The sequence below is a fragment of the Delphinapterus leucas genome, chromosome 7 (genome assembly GCF_059928025.1).
Source record: "Delphinapterus leucas isolate spDelLeu-1000000601 "Yukka" chromosome 7, BTC_Dleu_Yukka2, whole genome shotgun sequence".
Lineage (NCBI taxonomy): Eukaryota > Metazoa > Chordata > Mammalia > Artiodactyla > Monodontidae > Delphinapterus > Delphinapterus leucas.
The window spans coordinates 85600816-85613553 of record NC_143135.1 but is presented as its reverse complement, the minus strand read 5'-3'; the positions used below and the strand labels follow the sequence as shown (position 1 = coordinate 85613553).

The following is a 12738-nucleotide window of genomic DNA, read 5'->3' as shown; positions in this document are numbered from 1 at the left end:
GTGTCTCTTCCATCATTAAGCATTAATGTCTCACTGACATCCATATTATAAATACTCATGCAGTTTTGATGAGAAAGAAAATGTAAAACCAAAGAGATAGTACATCATAACCAATCACAACCTTATTGTGATTATTATTTAGGTTGTTTCCAGTTTTCTTTTTTAAACAAAATATACCCACATTTGAAGAACCTCATATTTGAATCTATGTGAGGTAAAAATGCCTGTTAATAAGCTCACACCTCAAAAACCTACAGAAATCTCTGAAATAAAACTTTCCTTTAGTTAGTAGGGGGGTTTATGTGACTCAGAAAGATTATAACCTCTCAGGAGACAAAAATGTCTATTTCTCTTTGCATGTGTAAACCTGAGAGTTGCCATGTGTTCTCATGACTGCAACAAAATTAGAGATAGGAGTAAATAATCAATCACATTCTACTGAAATTATGCATTTTATTGTCTGTATTCCCTCCAGGTTTCAAGATGAACGAGGTCAGGAATCATGTCTGTTTTGCTCGTTTTACCTCCTACTATGTACAATGCCTGGCACTTAATATGTATTTGTTAAATCCATATAGAAAAAATGAATGAGTGAATCCAGATTACTTTCAGCTCTAATGTCTTTATGATTTTCTATTTTATGGTTTTATTATATGAATCTATGGTTCTTTGGTTCAACAATTTTAAGTAAAATGTATTTTAAACATATACCAGTAGTATTCAAAAGAACTTTTCACAATGATGGAAATGTTCTATACCTGCTCTGTTCAAGATGTGGTATTAGCAGTTTAAATGTGAGTAGTGTGACTGAGAAACTGTATTTTTATTTTAATTTAATTTTACTTAATTGAAATTTAAATAGCCACATGTTGCAAGTGGCTGCAATACTGCATGGCACACAGACCATTCCTTAACTTTAGGAAACAATGTTTTACAACTGACTAGGGGCTCAGTGTTTGGAGATGCTTATGGAAAGGATCACATTTTACGATATGGACACATAGAACTCTTGTATTTTCTAGTAGTCCCTCCCTCAAAAAAAATTATCAAGAGTAGTTGGGATTTGAGTCTGAGTTAAAATACAGAAAGATATATTATATAGCACATAGTTAACAGAGGAAGAAATATCTTGTATCAAGTTGCCTCCCAAGAACTTGTATCTGCCAATCAAAACTGAACCCAACTGTTTCTCCTCTGTGAAGTTTTCTTCTCTACTTCCACAGGAGCTCCATAAAACTTCTGTCAATACCTCTAATACTGTATATGCCTCTACTATAGACCGTTTTCAAGGTACTAAAACATCCTTAATGGAATGGACACTATATCTTATTTTCATGCAGAAGCTCACACCAGGCCTAATCCAGTACCTCACACGTGGTTGGTCTTTCATGAATGGTTACTTAGTGAAAAAGATTGAAATCCGGGGTCAAAAAATCTGAATTCTAGTTCTGTTTCTGCCATATACTTAGTGATTTTGGGTCTAACACTTAATTGGTTATTTCCAATTCTTACCATTACAAATGTCAGTAAGATGAACACCTTTATAGAAACTTTATTAAGATCAATTTCTGGACATGGAATTACTGAAGCAAAAGGAAGAACTCTAAGGCTTTTGATAAGTACTACCAAATATTACCCATAAAGATGCTAACATTTATAATTCTACCTGCAGCACACATCTCCCAACTTCACTGCAACCTCAATGGCAATGATATAGCACGTTATCCTTTTCATTCATTCATATACCTTTCTATGCTCTTTCCTCCCAAATGACTGACTTTGCTATATTCTTTTCCAAATAGCTCCCCCACATTCATGAGCAAACACAGGATACTTTTACTGGGGGTGGGGGGAGGTGAAAAGGGAGTATTTGGGAGTAGCCTCCAGCAATGCCTCTAATTCCCACACTAGAAAAAAGGAAAAGAGAAATCTATGACTCAAAACCACCTTGTCTCTTATTAGAACCTATACCAGAGAAGGTAAGAGCACAGATCTAGATTACAGGAGTCAGACTGCCTTGGTTCAAATCCTGGCTCTATGGATTTTCACACAAAATGTTTAACTGCTCAGAACACTCAAGTTTTGTCATCTGAAAACAGAGATTGAATAAACAGTCTTATACCTCATCAAAGAGATGATGTTCAGTGAGCAGTTCTAATGAAAAGCTTAGTAAGGGAAGAAAGTTAGAACAAAAACACTAAAAGAAGATCTTCATGGATTTTTCTCAGCCCTCATCATCAAGTCTCGGCCACAATGACTTAGCAAGAGCTGTCCACTTGCTAGCAACCAATGTCACAAAAATGTCAAACCAGCAGTCACTTACCTGAATTCCTCCATTCTTTGTTTGTACACAGTTCAGAAAGCACACTTTTTTGCTTAGATAAAACCAAAAGCAAAGAAATAGGCTGGCACACCTACCTGGCAGTTCTACCTGCTCTGTGAATATATGTGTTGGCATCCTCTGGACAATCAAACTGAAGAACCCAATTCACAGCTGGGAAATCTGTACAGAAGGAATATCAAGTTGAAAAACCAGTTCCAAGATCTTCCTGCTGCACTATTTTTATTTTATAATATTGCTTGCCAGGGCTTTCCATCACATCAAACTGATAGATATCATCTGTGGACACTATTAAAATTAATTGCATGAACCAAGAGATAATAAACACTTCTCTTCTTTGACAAACTGAACTAAAATTAATGACAGTGTTTGAATGTGAAGATTATTTTGTATCTGACAGAGGAGACAGACTGCTTTGTGTCACACAAATAACGAAATATCCTGATAGTTAATAACCTAAAAGAACCACTTCTTATGAGCTCCCAGTGAACTATGAAACTGGTTGATAAATTTTAATGAAAATTTACTTTTCCTGCTATTTCCATCTCCATTCAAATTAATGATGTCTTTTTAAATCCCTCTCCCCATTTCCTAGCAATAATTACTTCATATTTATTTCTGGCTGCAAAAGTTTCCATTCATTCCCAGAGATCCTGGTCTCAACAACTTAAGAGAATTACCTTTAGTCATTTATGGATTTTGCCATAAGGATTTCAGATCAATGTCTATCACAGAGAAAAAAGCTAAGGGAGGGAGGGAAGGAAGGAAAAAGAAAAAGAGAAATATTTGGGAAGATAATGATACCTATGGATACCTATGAGCATAAAAACTACAACCAAGTTATACAAGCTATTCAAAAGGGTTGAATCTATTTAAATGGGCATAACCCAAGAAAAACAGAAAAAATATATTTAGAACAATTCTCTCCCTTGGGACTTGAAGTAACCAGGTACCTCAGAAGGCAAGGATATATTTCAGGGTTGTAAAAAGGAAGATAGGTTGAAAGTAGCACTCAGATCCTCAGGTTCCCTCCAGGATCCTATACACTGGGTCTCCTGAAGAAAAGAGAAAGTCTTATTCTTGCGAAAGGCTTCAAGCCAAGACACCAGAGAGAGTGGAAAAAAGAGGCACCAGAGCCAGAGTGAAAACAGGGGTACTGAGTGTAAGTCTGAATGCTGACTGGGAGCCCTCTATGTCTACTTCCTTGCTAGGCTTCTAGAGAGCCAGCGGCAAGCTTAATCCTTCTGCTCAAGAGGTTGAAGTATTCTTATCTGGAGAGACTGAATGTTCAAAAAGAATACACTTTGACATCCTCGTCCTCCACAAGATGACCAACTCCGTCTAAATCCCCTCGCAATGAAGGCCGTTAGTCAACAAGCCTCATCCACATACAAATCACTTCAAATAAGCTTCTTGATGCCTCACTGTTACATATAATAAAAGCCTGTCAATTGCAGACAATCAAGAAAAGTCTCAAAAATGAAAAGACAGATAAAAGAGTAAAAATGAAACTCAACAGAAACAGAAACAATGTGAAGAGAACTTTAACCTAATATCGTCAGAGAGCTAAAACACTGCATCCATCAAATAAGAGTAAGAGGCTATAAAAAAGGAACTCTTGGTACTTCATTAAAATTTTAATCAGAAAAGTTGAAATATAAAATCAAGAAATCCCCCAGAAATAACAAGAAAAAGACAATGAAATGGCAACAGAAGAAACAGGAAAACTAGAGGATTGATCAAAGAGGTCAAATACTCTTCCAGAAAGAGAAAATAAGGGGGGAATGGGAAAATGTTATAAAAAAGGTGTGAGAAAGGAAACAAGCTAAGTACACAAATTTCCCATTAGTAAGCAGTAATTACATACTCAAAACAAATACTGAATATTTATTTAATCAAATCACCAAAGAAGCAATTCAGAAGTATATTTCCTGCAACTGAAACACATGAGTCCCTATTGTGTGCTGCTCAATACAGAAGGTATTCAAGTTTAAAATTTAATAGAATTAATAACTCAATCTTTCCTCATTGCACTGGACACATTTTAAGTGGTCAATTGTCACGTGTAGCTAGCAGCTATAGTATTAGACAGTGCAGACACAGAACATTTCAGTGATCAAAGAAAATTCTATTGAACACTGCTGGTCTAGATTGAAAAAATATACTGAATGCACCTATACAACAAATGGGACCTCACACTAAGGCACATTATCATAAAATTTCAGGACTCCATAGATAAACAGAAAACACTAAGAACAGCCAGAAAAAGAAAAGGGGGCTACAAAAAACAGAATCAGAAAGGCAAAGGTCTTTTCAACATAATACTGACTACCGTAAGACAATGGAGCACTATCTGCAAAATTCTAAGAGACAATTATTTCAACCTAGATTTCTATTCTCAATACAACTATCATTCAAGAATAGGACATTATCAGATATGCAACAATTCAAAAAATGTACCTCCCATGCACTCTTACTTCGGAAGCTATTAAAGAATGAGCTTTAGTTTAAAAAACAATAATAATAATAAATCAAGAAAGAGGAAGGGGACTTCCCTGGTGGCGCAGTGGTTAAGAATCCGCCTGCCAATGTAGGGGACAAAGGTTCAATCCCTGGTCTGGGAAGATCCCACAGGCTGCAGAGCAACTAAGCCCGCGAGCCACAACTACTGAAGCCTGTGCGCCTAGAGCCTGTGCTCTGCAGATGCCACCACAGTGAGAAGCTCGTGCACTGCAACGAAAAGTAGCCCCCATTTGCCACAACTAGAGAAAGACCATGTACAGCAATGAAGACCCAAATGAAAAGTCTCACGATGACAAACATGCATCAGGCTTATGGAGCAACCAGTCCAGATAAGAGCTGAAGACTTTTAAAAGGCTGCAACAAGGAGATCCCAAGGGAAAAAGAAACAGACTGTGTTTGAACTATTAGGAAACTAGGAATGTGACATCTGCTGGAACATCTGAGGAAAGTTAGAACAGGAAACACAAAACTAATTTTAACTCAATCATTAACTTGATATAAGAAATGTACTTAGAAATATGAAGCTAAATACCAAGAGAAATAATGGCTTCTGGAGAGTGAGGAGGGGTAGAGTACGGCTTGCTATGTCTCATAACTCATTTTTACCCATATCGCATATTATTCATTAAGAAATAAAACTGAGAAAAATTAAGAATAAAGTTTAAAAAAGATACTGGTGTACTCTAAAGAAACTCCTGGACATACTATGAGATATACTACATAAATACACTGGAACTTTATACACTGACATGGAAAGCCTTGGAAAGCAAGTCATAGACTGGTATGTATAATATTATTTTATACACTTCATAAACACATAAGATAATACTATATATTGCTCATGAATACATTCATATAAGCTTTTTAAAATAAACTAGGAGAGATTCTTGACATTTTTTGTGCCACAGTTAAAACCTATGAACCCCTTTTCAGAATATTTTTTAAATGCATAAAGTAAAACATATAGGATTATAAGAGAAAGCAATTATAATGAAATAAACATTTTTATTGACTTTTTTATATAGCAATGTATATGCTTATTTACTAACATATTAAATAACACAACCTAGCTGTATATCTAATAACTACCATAATATCAAAATAGTACTAAGTGTAAATAATATTCCAAGATATCTACAGAAACTGTAATGTAAAATGAAAATATCTATGATTTTCAATTGATGACAAAGTTACAAGTACTACCACAACAGTTCACTGCTTACATTTATAATTGAAGGAAATGCTAAATCTCAGTTAAAGGTTAGTGAATATATGTAATTTTTTCCCCATCTAAGTTCACAGACACCCTGAATTCTATCATAGACAAGAAGTGAAGAGCCTTCAATTAAAAGGTTACCGACCAACTATATGACAGTAAACATGTCTATGGAAAGGAGGAGAGGGAAAATAGTGAGACTGGGAAAGGGTACAAAAAGGATTTCAACTACATCTACTAAATATTTGGTTTCTTTAACAAACTGCAAGGAAAATATGACAAAACAGTAATATCTGTTCACTGTGATATATCAATATACAGAATACATGTTATATATGCAATATAATTAATTGCTTATTTTGACCTAAACTATTTTAGGTTCAAAAATCGGGAGGGGAAGGGTGGAATCAGAGTGTAATATAAGTAGATACAAACATAACTAAAATGTTTCAAAACAGTACATTCAAAACAGTGATGAGGAGCAGGGGGTGGGGGAGGGTAGTTGGAATGAGTTACTGTGGAGCTGAGAAAATAACCTAGAGAGCTTTAAAAATATGCATACTTAACTACTGCTGCCAGTCACATGGGAATGAACTTTATGATGACTGAGATATGCTTTAAAATACTCCCAGAGGGATGGAAGATGGGGAGCTAAGTGGGTGGTCATGAGAAAGATAACTGCTCAAACTGGGTAATATGTATATGAGGGTACTTTAGACTCAATCTCTGTGTATGTTTAAAATTTACCATAATAATTAATGTAATAAAATTAGGTGTTTGAAGAATTCAAATTACCACTTATTTATCCTTATCTTTTGTTCTTGCCTCTAAACTAGTTATCCTCTGTAATTACTTCCATACCCCATCCCATCCCCACAAAGCCATCAGTTGTATGATATTATAATGGCTTTTTGAAAGTTTAAACACATTAAATGTAATGATTTTAAAATAAAAATTAGAATGGTTGGAGCAAAGATGTACTTCACTGATTTTTCTTGTTAAGTAAATTATAGTATTTGTCAGTTTCCAATTTTTTTTCACATCTTTAAATTTTTAATTCTCCTTTGATCCTGTAGACTCCTCGGATTCTATGATGTAATTATTATCATGAAACAATAAGAGCACAAAAGATGAAGACATTACAAAAATTTTCACTGACATATCCTTAGTGTTAGTCATCCCAGTTATCAATTTACTTAATTTTCTTTTATAAAATAAGAAAGCCCAATTATTTGAGTCAAACTATTTGAATTACCAGAATACACCCATTTATAAGCCCATGATCACAGAACATTTTCTCAAAAGAAGTTTTCTTACCCAGTCCCCTGGCTGCAAGATCAGTAGCAAAGAGTACTGCAGCTCTCTTGCCAACAAATTCGTCATAGACTTCCATTCTTCTCATCTGCTGCTGTCGACCATGCAGGGCAAGGATAGAAATGCCAGGACGTAGCCGGCAGAATACTCGGTACAGATACTGAACCTAGGCATTTACAGAAAAATGATTTTGGTAGTACTTCTGGGTAGCAGCAGGAAGTAAGCTTGCAAGATGAACAGAAAAATGCATTACAGAGCACAGGTTCATCAATTAAAGTACAGAGCACAGAAAGGGAAATGTAGTCTAGAGCTGTGGTCTTCAAACAAAGCTGTGGTCTTTGAACATTTTTGCTCACATTATTTCCTAAAAGAATTTTGAAAAAAATATGCCCTCCTTACACTTTTAAGCTAGTATCTGACATTCTTCCAAATTTAAGTGGTTGCAAAGAATGTAATTTCTGGTATATTTAAATATATTTTAAAATAAAGACTTACCTCTTATAAATGTATCCAATTGATTCTAAATAGCAGAGCAATATGATATCCACTACCAGTTATTTAAAAATATATAAAAATAATGGGGAAGCCTACGCATGTGTGGGGCAGGACCCCTCAATTTTGCTGCGAACCTAAGACTGCTCTAAAACAAAGTCTTTAAAAAAGGAAGATTACTAACAAAATGTGAGGAACCTCTTCCTTAACAGAAAAATTTTACATCATTTCTTTTCTTCCTTGAATTCATATTTCTATTTCCTGACCTCACAGAATTTTATCTTGTTTTATGCTCGCAAGTCTCTTATTGATCACTTTATCACAATTTGTGATTTTCTACAACAAAACTATGTATATGTAAGTTTTAACTTTAATTTCCTGTAGCCGTAAAGCTGCATTAAAAGTTCTCAGACTCAGGTACTATTATAATTATTAGTATAGAACTGGCCGAAACAAAAAAATGTTAAAAATTGATTTAAAAAACTGTTAAACATAAAAAATAAAATTCTATTATAAATATCTCTCTTAATACATGAGACAAGATAGAGCTGTTGCTTTAGTTTTATTTTTCTTTAGTTTACGTACTTATAAATGAATACCACTGGTTGCTATACTGAGGCAGAGTACAGCATCATTTTATTCCTATTTCTCTAACACAGGTGTTAAGAAAATCTCTTCATGAAAATATAGAAAATGGACTGGAAGGGACCTTAACTTTCTGAACTCCTATAAAATATGTCAGAAACATGATGATAAATTACAAATAATTTTATCTATCAGCTAATAACTCCATTAAGTCTTCCTTTGGATTTTGTTGAAAGTAAAGAATGGGAAACCACCTAAATTGCAAAATGACTTGTTACTCCAAAATTAAAGTTATTCACTTTCTCAAACAATATTCTAGTGCTAGGAAGGTTCTCTGATCCTGAGACAATGCACCAGTAAGACTAGGGATAGAGGGACTCCTGCCTTTCCTTTGTAACGTTTTTAAAAGGGCTAACATGAAAGCGGAGATGAGAAAGAAGAGCCCACAGACCAGACCACAGATGTACTCTCAGGCAACCCAATCTCAGAAAAGCATATATGGAAATTGAAGAACTATTAAAATGGAAGATCAACCAAGAGGCTAAGAGAAAGTTAAGCACGGTTTAAACTGCACTGTAACATGATGGGTGGTGAGAAGTGGTAAAACTAATGAGAACTGTCAACAGATTGAATATGAGTTGAAGACAAGCAAGAATTAAGGATTCCGTCATTTAATGAGATGGGGAAGAGTTAGAGGGAGCAGAACTTAGGGATAGGAAATCTTAAAACTGCTTTTCCTATGTTAAATTTAAGATGCCCTCTAGACACCCAACTGGAAATATCTAGTAGTCAAGTGGATAAACAAGTTTGGGGCTCAGAAAAGAAGTCAGGGCTTAGGATGTAGATTTAGCAGTTGTTAGAATACAGATGGCATTTAAAGCCATGGAATTAAAGAGGTATAGAAAGAGTATAGCTCGAGAAAGGGCAGAGTATACTCTGCCCACTGTGAAGAGGAAAAGCAGAGTATTACGGAGTAAAAACTTTATAAACATTAACTCTTAAAATTATTTCCTTGTACACAGATACGAAAAACATCCTTTCTTTAGAAGATATAAAATTCTAAAAATCTAAAAGAAGTCCTAAAAAATCTGAAGTCATTCTTTACATGGAAAAATAATGAGGTTCTGTGCTTTCCCCCAAAAACAGACCACTACTTATCTTCCGCATAAGCTGGAGGAAAACTCACTGCATATTTGTCATGCTAAGCTATTGCAAAAGCTATAAATCTAGAATCAACCTACTATATACCAACAACTATATGTCATCAGGAAATCTGAAATACAGTAGAAGAAAAGTGACACACAAAATCAACCACAGTTTCTTCTCTTTAAGGGAAAAGACCACGTTTTCTTATACATCACTAAATCCGTTACTTATAAGCATATGACTAGTGTTTAAGAAATGCTGATAAACTAAATAAAGATATAAACAAAACACTACAGAATGATAGAGGAAGGTGCAGTTCATTGTCACAAGGGGGTTGGGGAGTGTCAGAAAAGGACTTTCAGTTACAACAGTTGAGCTTAATCTTAAAGGATATTAAATATTCCTCCAGAATTAGGATGGAGGGATGCAGGGAGATCAGCATGAACAAAGATACAGAGGCATGGAAATAAATGGCATATTCAGTTCGGTATTCACGGAGGGTAAGGTAGACATGAGGTTATAAAGACCTCTAGTTAGTCTAGCCATTCAATTGTTGGTTCTACCAATATTTATTGAGGACTACTATGTTCTAAGTATTGTGCTAGGTGTTAACAATACTGAAGTAAAAACGGACAGTTTCTGCCCTTCCTTATTGAGCTTACAGTCTCATCCATGGGTTCCTTTAAAAATGAAGACGCCAAGATTTTCATTATCTACAAATCCCTCCACATTTAGCACTGTATTTATTAAAATAGACAAATAGCATTTTCAAACAGAAATTTGATATTTTTAAAGGGACAATTCAACACGAATAACTTAAGAAAAATAAACACTAGGTACCTCTTTACAACTGGAGAAAAATACAATACTTTTCTTCTTCAGGTGGCTTCTCAAAAAGGAATACAGCACACTTATTTTTTGCTGCAGCTCACAGACTATGTAGTTCTGTTCCAAAGTGGCAGGGGTGCTTATGGAAATAAGAGGGAAAATGTTAAAAATATGCCATGTTGGTAATTTTGAAATCCAGACCAAAAAACAAATGTTAACAGTGGCATGCCTCTCAAGCAAATTTTTCAGACACACACATACATACATACCCCCAAAAACAACCTCTCTACTGTCCCTTAGGAAATGAATACAACACATGACCAAAATACATACAAAATCCCTTATAGATTATGTACCAAAAATATACATGCAAACAGGGGTCACCTCTGCAAAAGTAGGGTCAAGGATCAACTTAAGGGCATGATGGAACTTGCTGGGCAGATGGTACTGTTCTACTTCTTAGCAGGGCCTTGGGTTACAGAGACATACACATTTATCAAAACTCAGTAAATGTACTCTTAATTTGTTCGTTTGTTCGCACTGTATGTAAATCTTACATCAAAAAAGAAAATCTCTATACAAATACTGAACTCTAGTTAGTGATATGTGTACTGAAATATTTAGGGGAAGTGTACAGATATCTGAAAATTACTTTGAAATGCATCAAAAATAAGATGGGTTGATATACAGAGGGATGGGTATAGGGTTTTCACTGCAAAATTCTTTCAATTGTGCTGCGTGTTTGAAATTTCTCATAATAAAAATGTTGGCGAGAAACATACATGCATTTACTCTTTGAACTAATAAAACTACTTTAAGGATTCTGTTCCAAAAAATAATCTGGTAAAAACACAAAAAGATACAGTATTATTTACAAAGAAAAAAAGATGGAAATTAACCCATATGTAGTAGAAAATTTGTGTAATGAACTATTGTACACAATAATGTATCATGCAACTGCAAAAAAAGGAATGAGGAATATATATAGTGCCATGGTATGATCTCTAGGGCATATTGTTAAGTGAAAGAAGCAAAGAAGAATAGTACATAAAATTTGGTATCATTTATCAGAGTGAAGGTATATATACATTCATGCACACACAGGCAACCCTGTGGGTGTATCTGTTTGTATAAAGAGGAAAAAAAAGAGCAACATATAGCAATATAAAGGAAACACACTGGTGTACTTCTTCTACGTATACTCTGATATACAACTCAGAAAGATTCAATCCTGATTTTTCTGGTCCTTTGTAATTTGAGAGTAAATATTCTTTTACGCCTTAAAATATTCTTGACCATAATCTCTCAGGATATATTAACCAAACCGTTAAGTTGCTAAAGGGGAAAATTCAATAATGATATTAAATAAAATTCACAATAGCATCTGCTTTTTATAGTGCTTCTGTTGAATTTGAAATTACAGAGTACTGCAGTCATTATCATATAACCTCCAGTTTTGTAAATTATGTTGCTAAATACCTGTCTTCCAATATGTTTTCTGATAGTCACATTTTTTTACAAATGATGGAACTGCTTTCTAGAATCATTTATGAAATAAACAGTTTTTGCATTCATTTTTTTCTAACTAACTCCATGATCTACAGATAATGACCAACTATTATCTACAGAAACTGGGAACAGGGATAATATGTACAATTAATTTACACTGTAGAGACCACCTAATGATTGAAAAATTAGTGTCAGGTAAAGATAAAAACAGGCAGAAAGGAAAGAGCAAAGAGAACAATGAATAAAATTGAAAGACCTAGACAGTCTTTAGATTATCAAATTAATTGTACCAAGAATTTCAAGAGCTGTCTCGACACAAACTTACAAACAAAAACTAGTGTCTACTCAATGGTAAGCCAAGGAGGAAACTGTACCTCAAATATCTCTTGCTATCCCATTCCTAAGGAGTTCTTGATAACCAAAGCTACCAGAACTCAGATTCTCCAAAGTTTATCCACTAGGATCACCTGGAAGCATAGAATCTAGCCTCTTCTCAGGCTTTTTTTAATCCTAGACATCTATTGGTTGAACAAGGTCAAGGTGGGCCTCAATGCCCATATCCCCTGTATTTAAAGACTTTCCAAGAAACCCAATTTGTTTTCCCAATATATTTCTTTTTAGACTAACATTTCACAGCAAGAAATGAAAGTTAAGGTAGAGATGATGGTAGAGTTGAGTCCATATTGAGATCTTCAATACAGATTCAATTTAAATTCACTGGAAAACATTTCTGGAAGTCAAGTATGTCCACAGTCTGCATGTATGTGCGTATGATTCATACCAA

The 12738-nt window shown here is 34.6% G+C and overlaps 1 protein-coding gene across 5 annotated transcripts in view; it reads right to left on the bottom strand.

Annotated features, from left to right (window-relative positions):
• DDX10 (DEAD-box helicase 10) overlaps positions 1-12738 on the bottom strand; it is a 287937-nt gene that overhangs the window by 260013 nt on the left and 15186 nt on the right. For all 5 annotated transcript variants that reach the window (XM_089915515.1, XM_089915516.1, XM_089915517.1 and 2 more), the window contains exons 7-9: positions 10458-10584; positions 7398-7560; positions 2419-2503 (exon numbers count right to left, since the gene is read on the bottom strand). In XM_089915515.1, coding sequence (XP_089771641.1) covers positions 2419-2503; positions 7398-7560; positions 10458-10584 — 375 coding nt within the window. The remainder of the gene's footprint in view (positions 1-2418; positions 2504-7397; positions 7561-10457; positions 10585-12738) is intronic.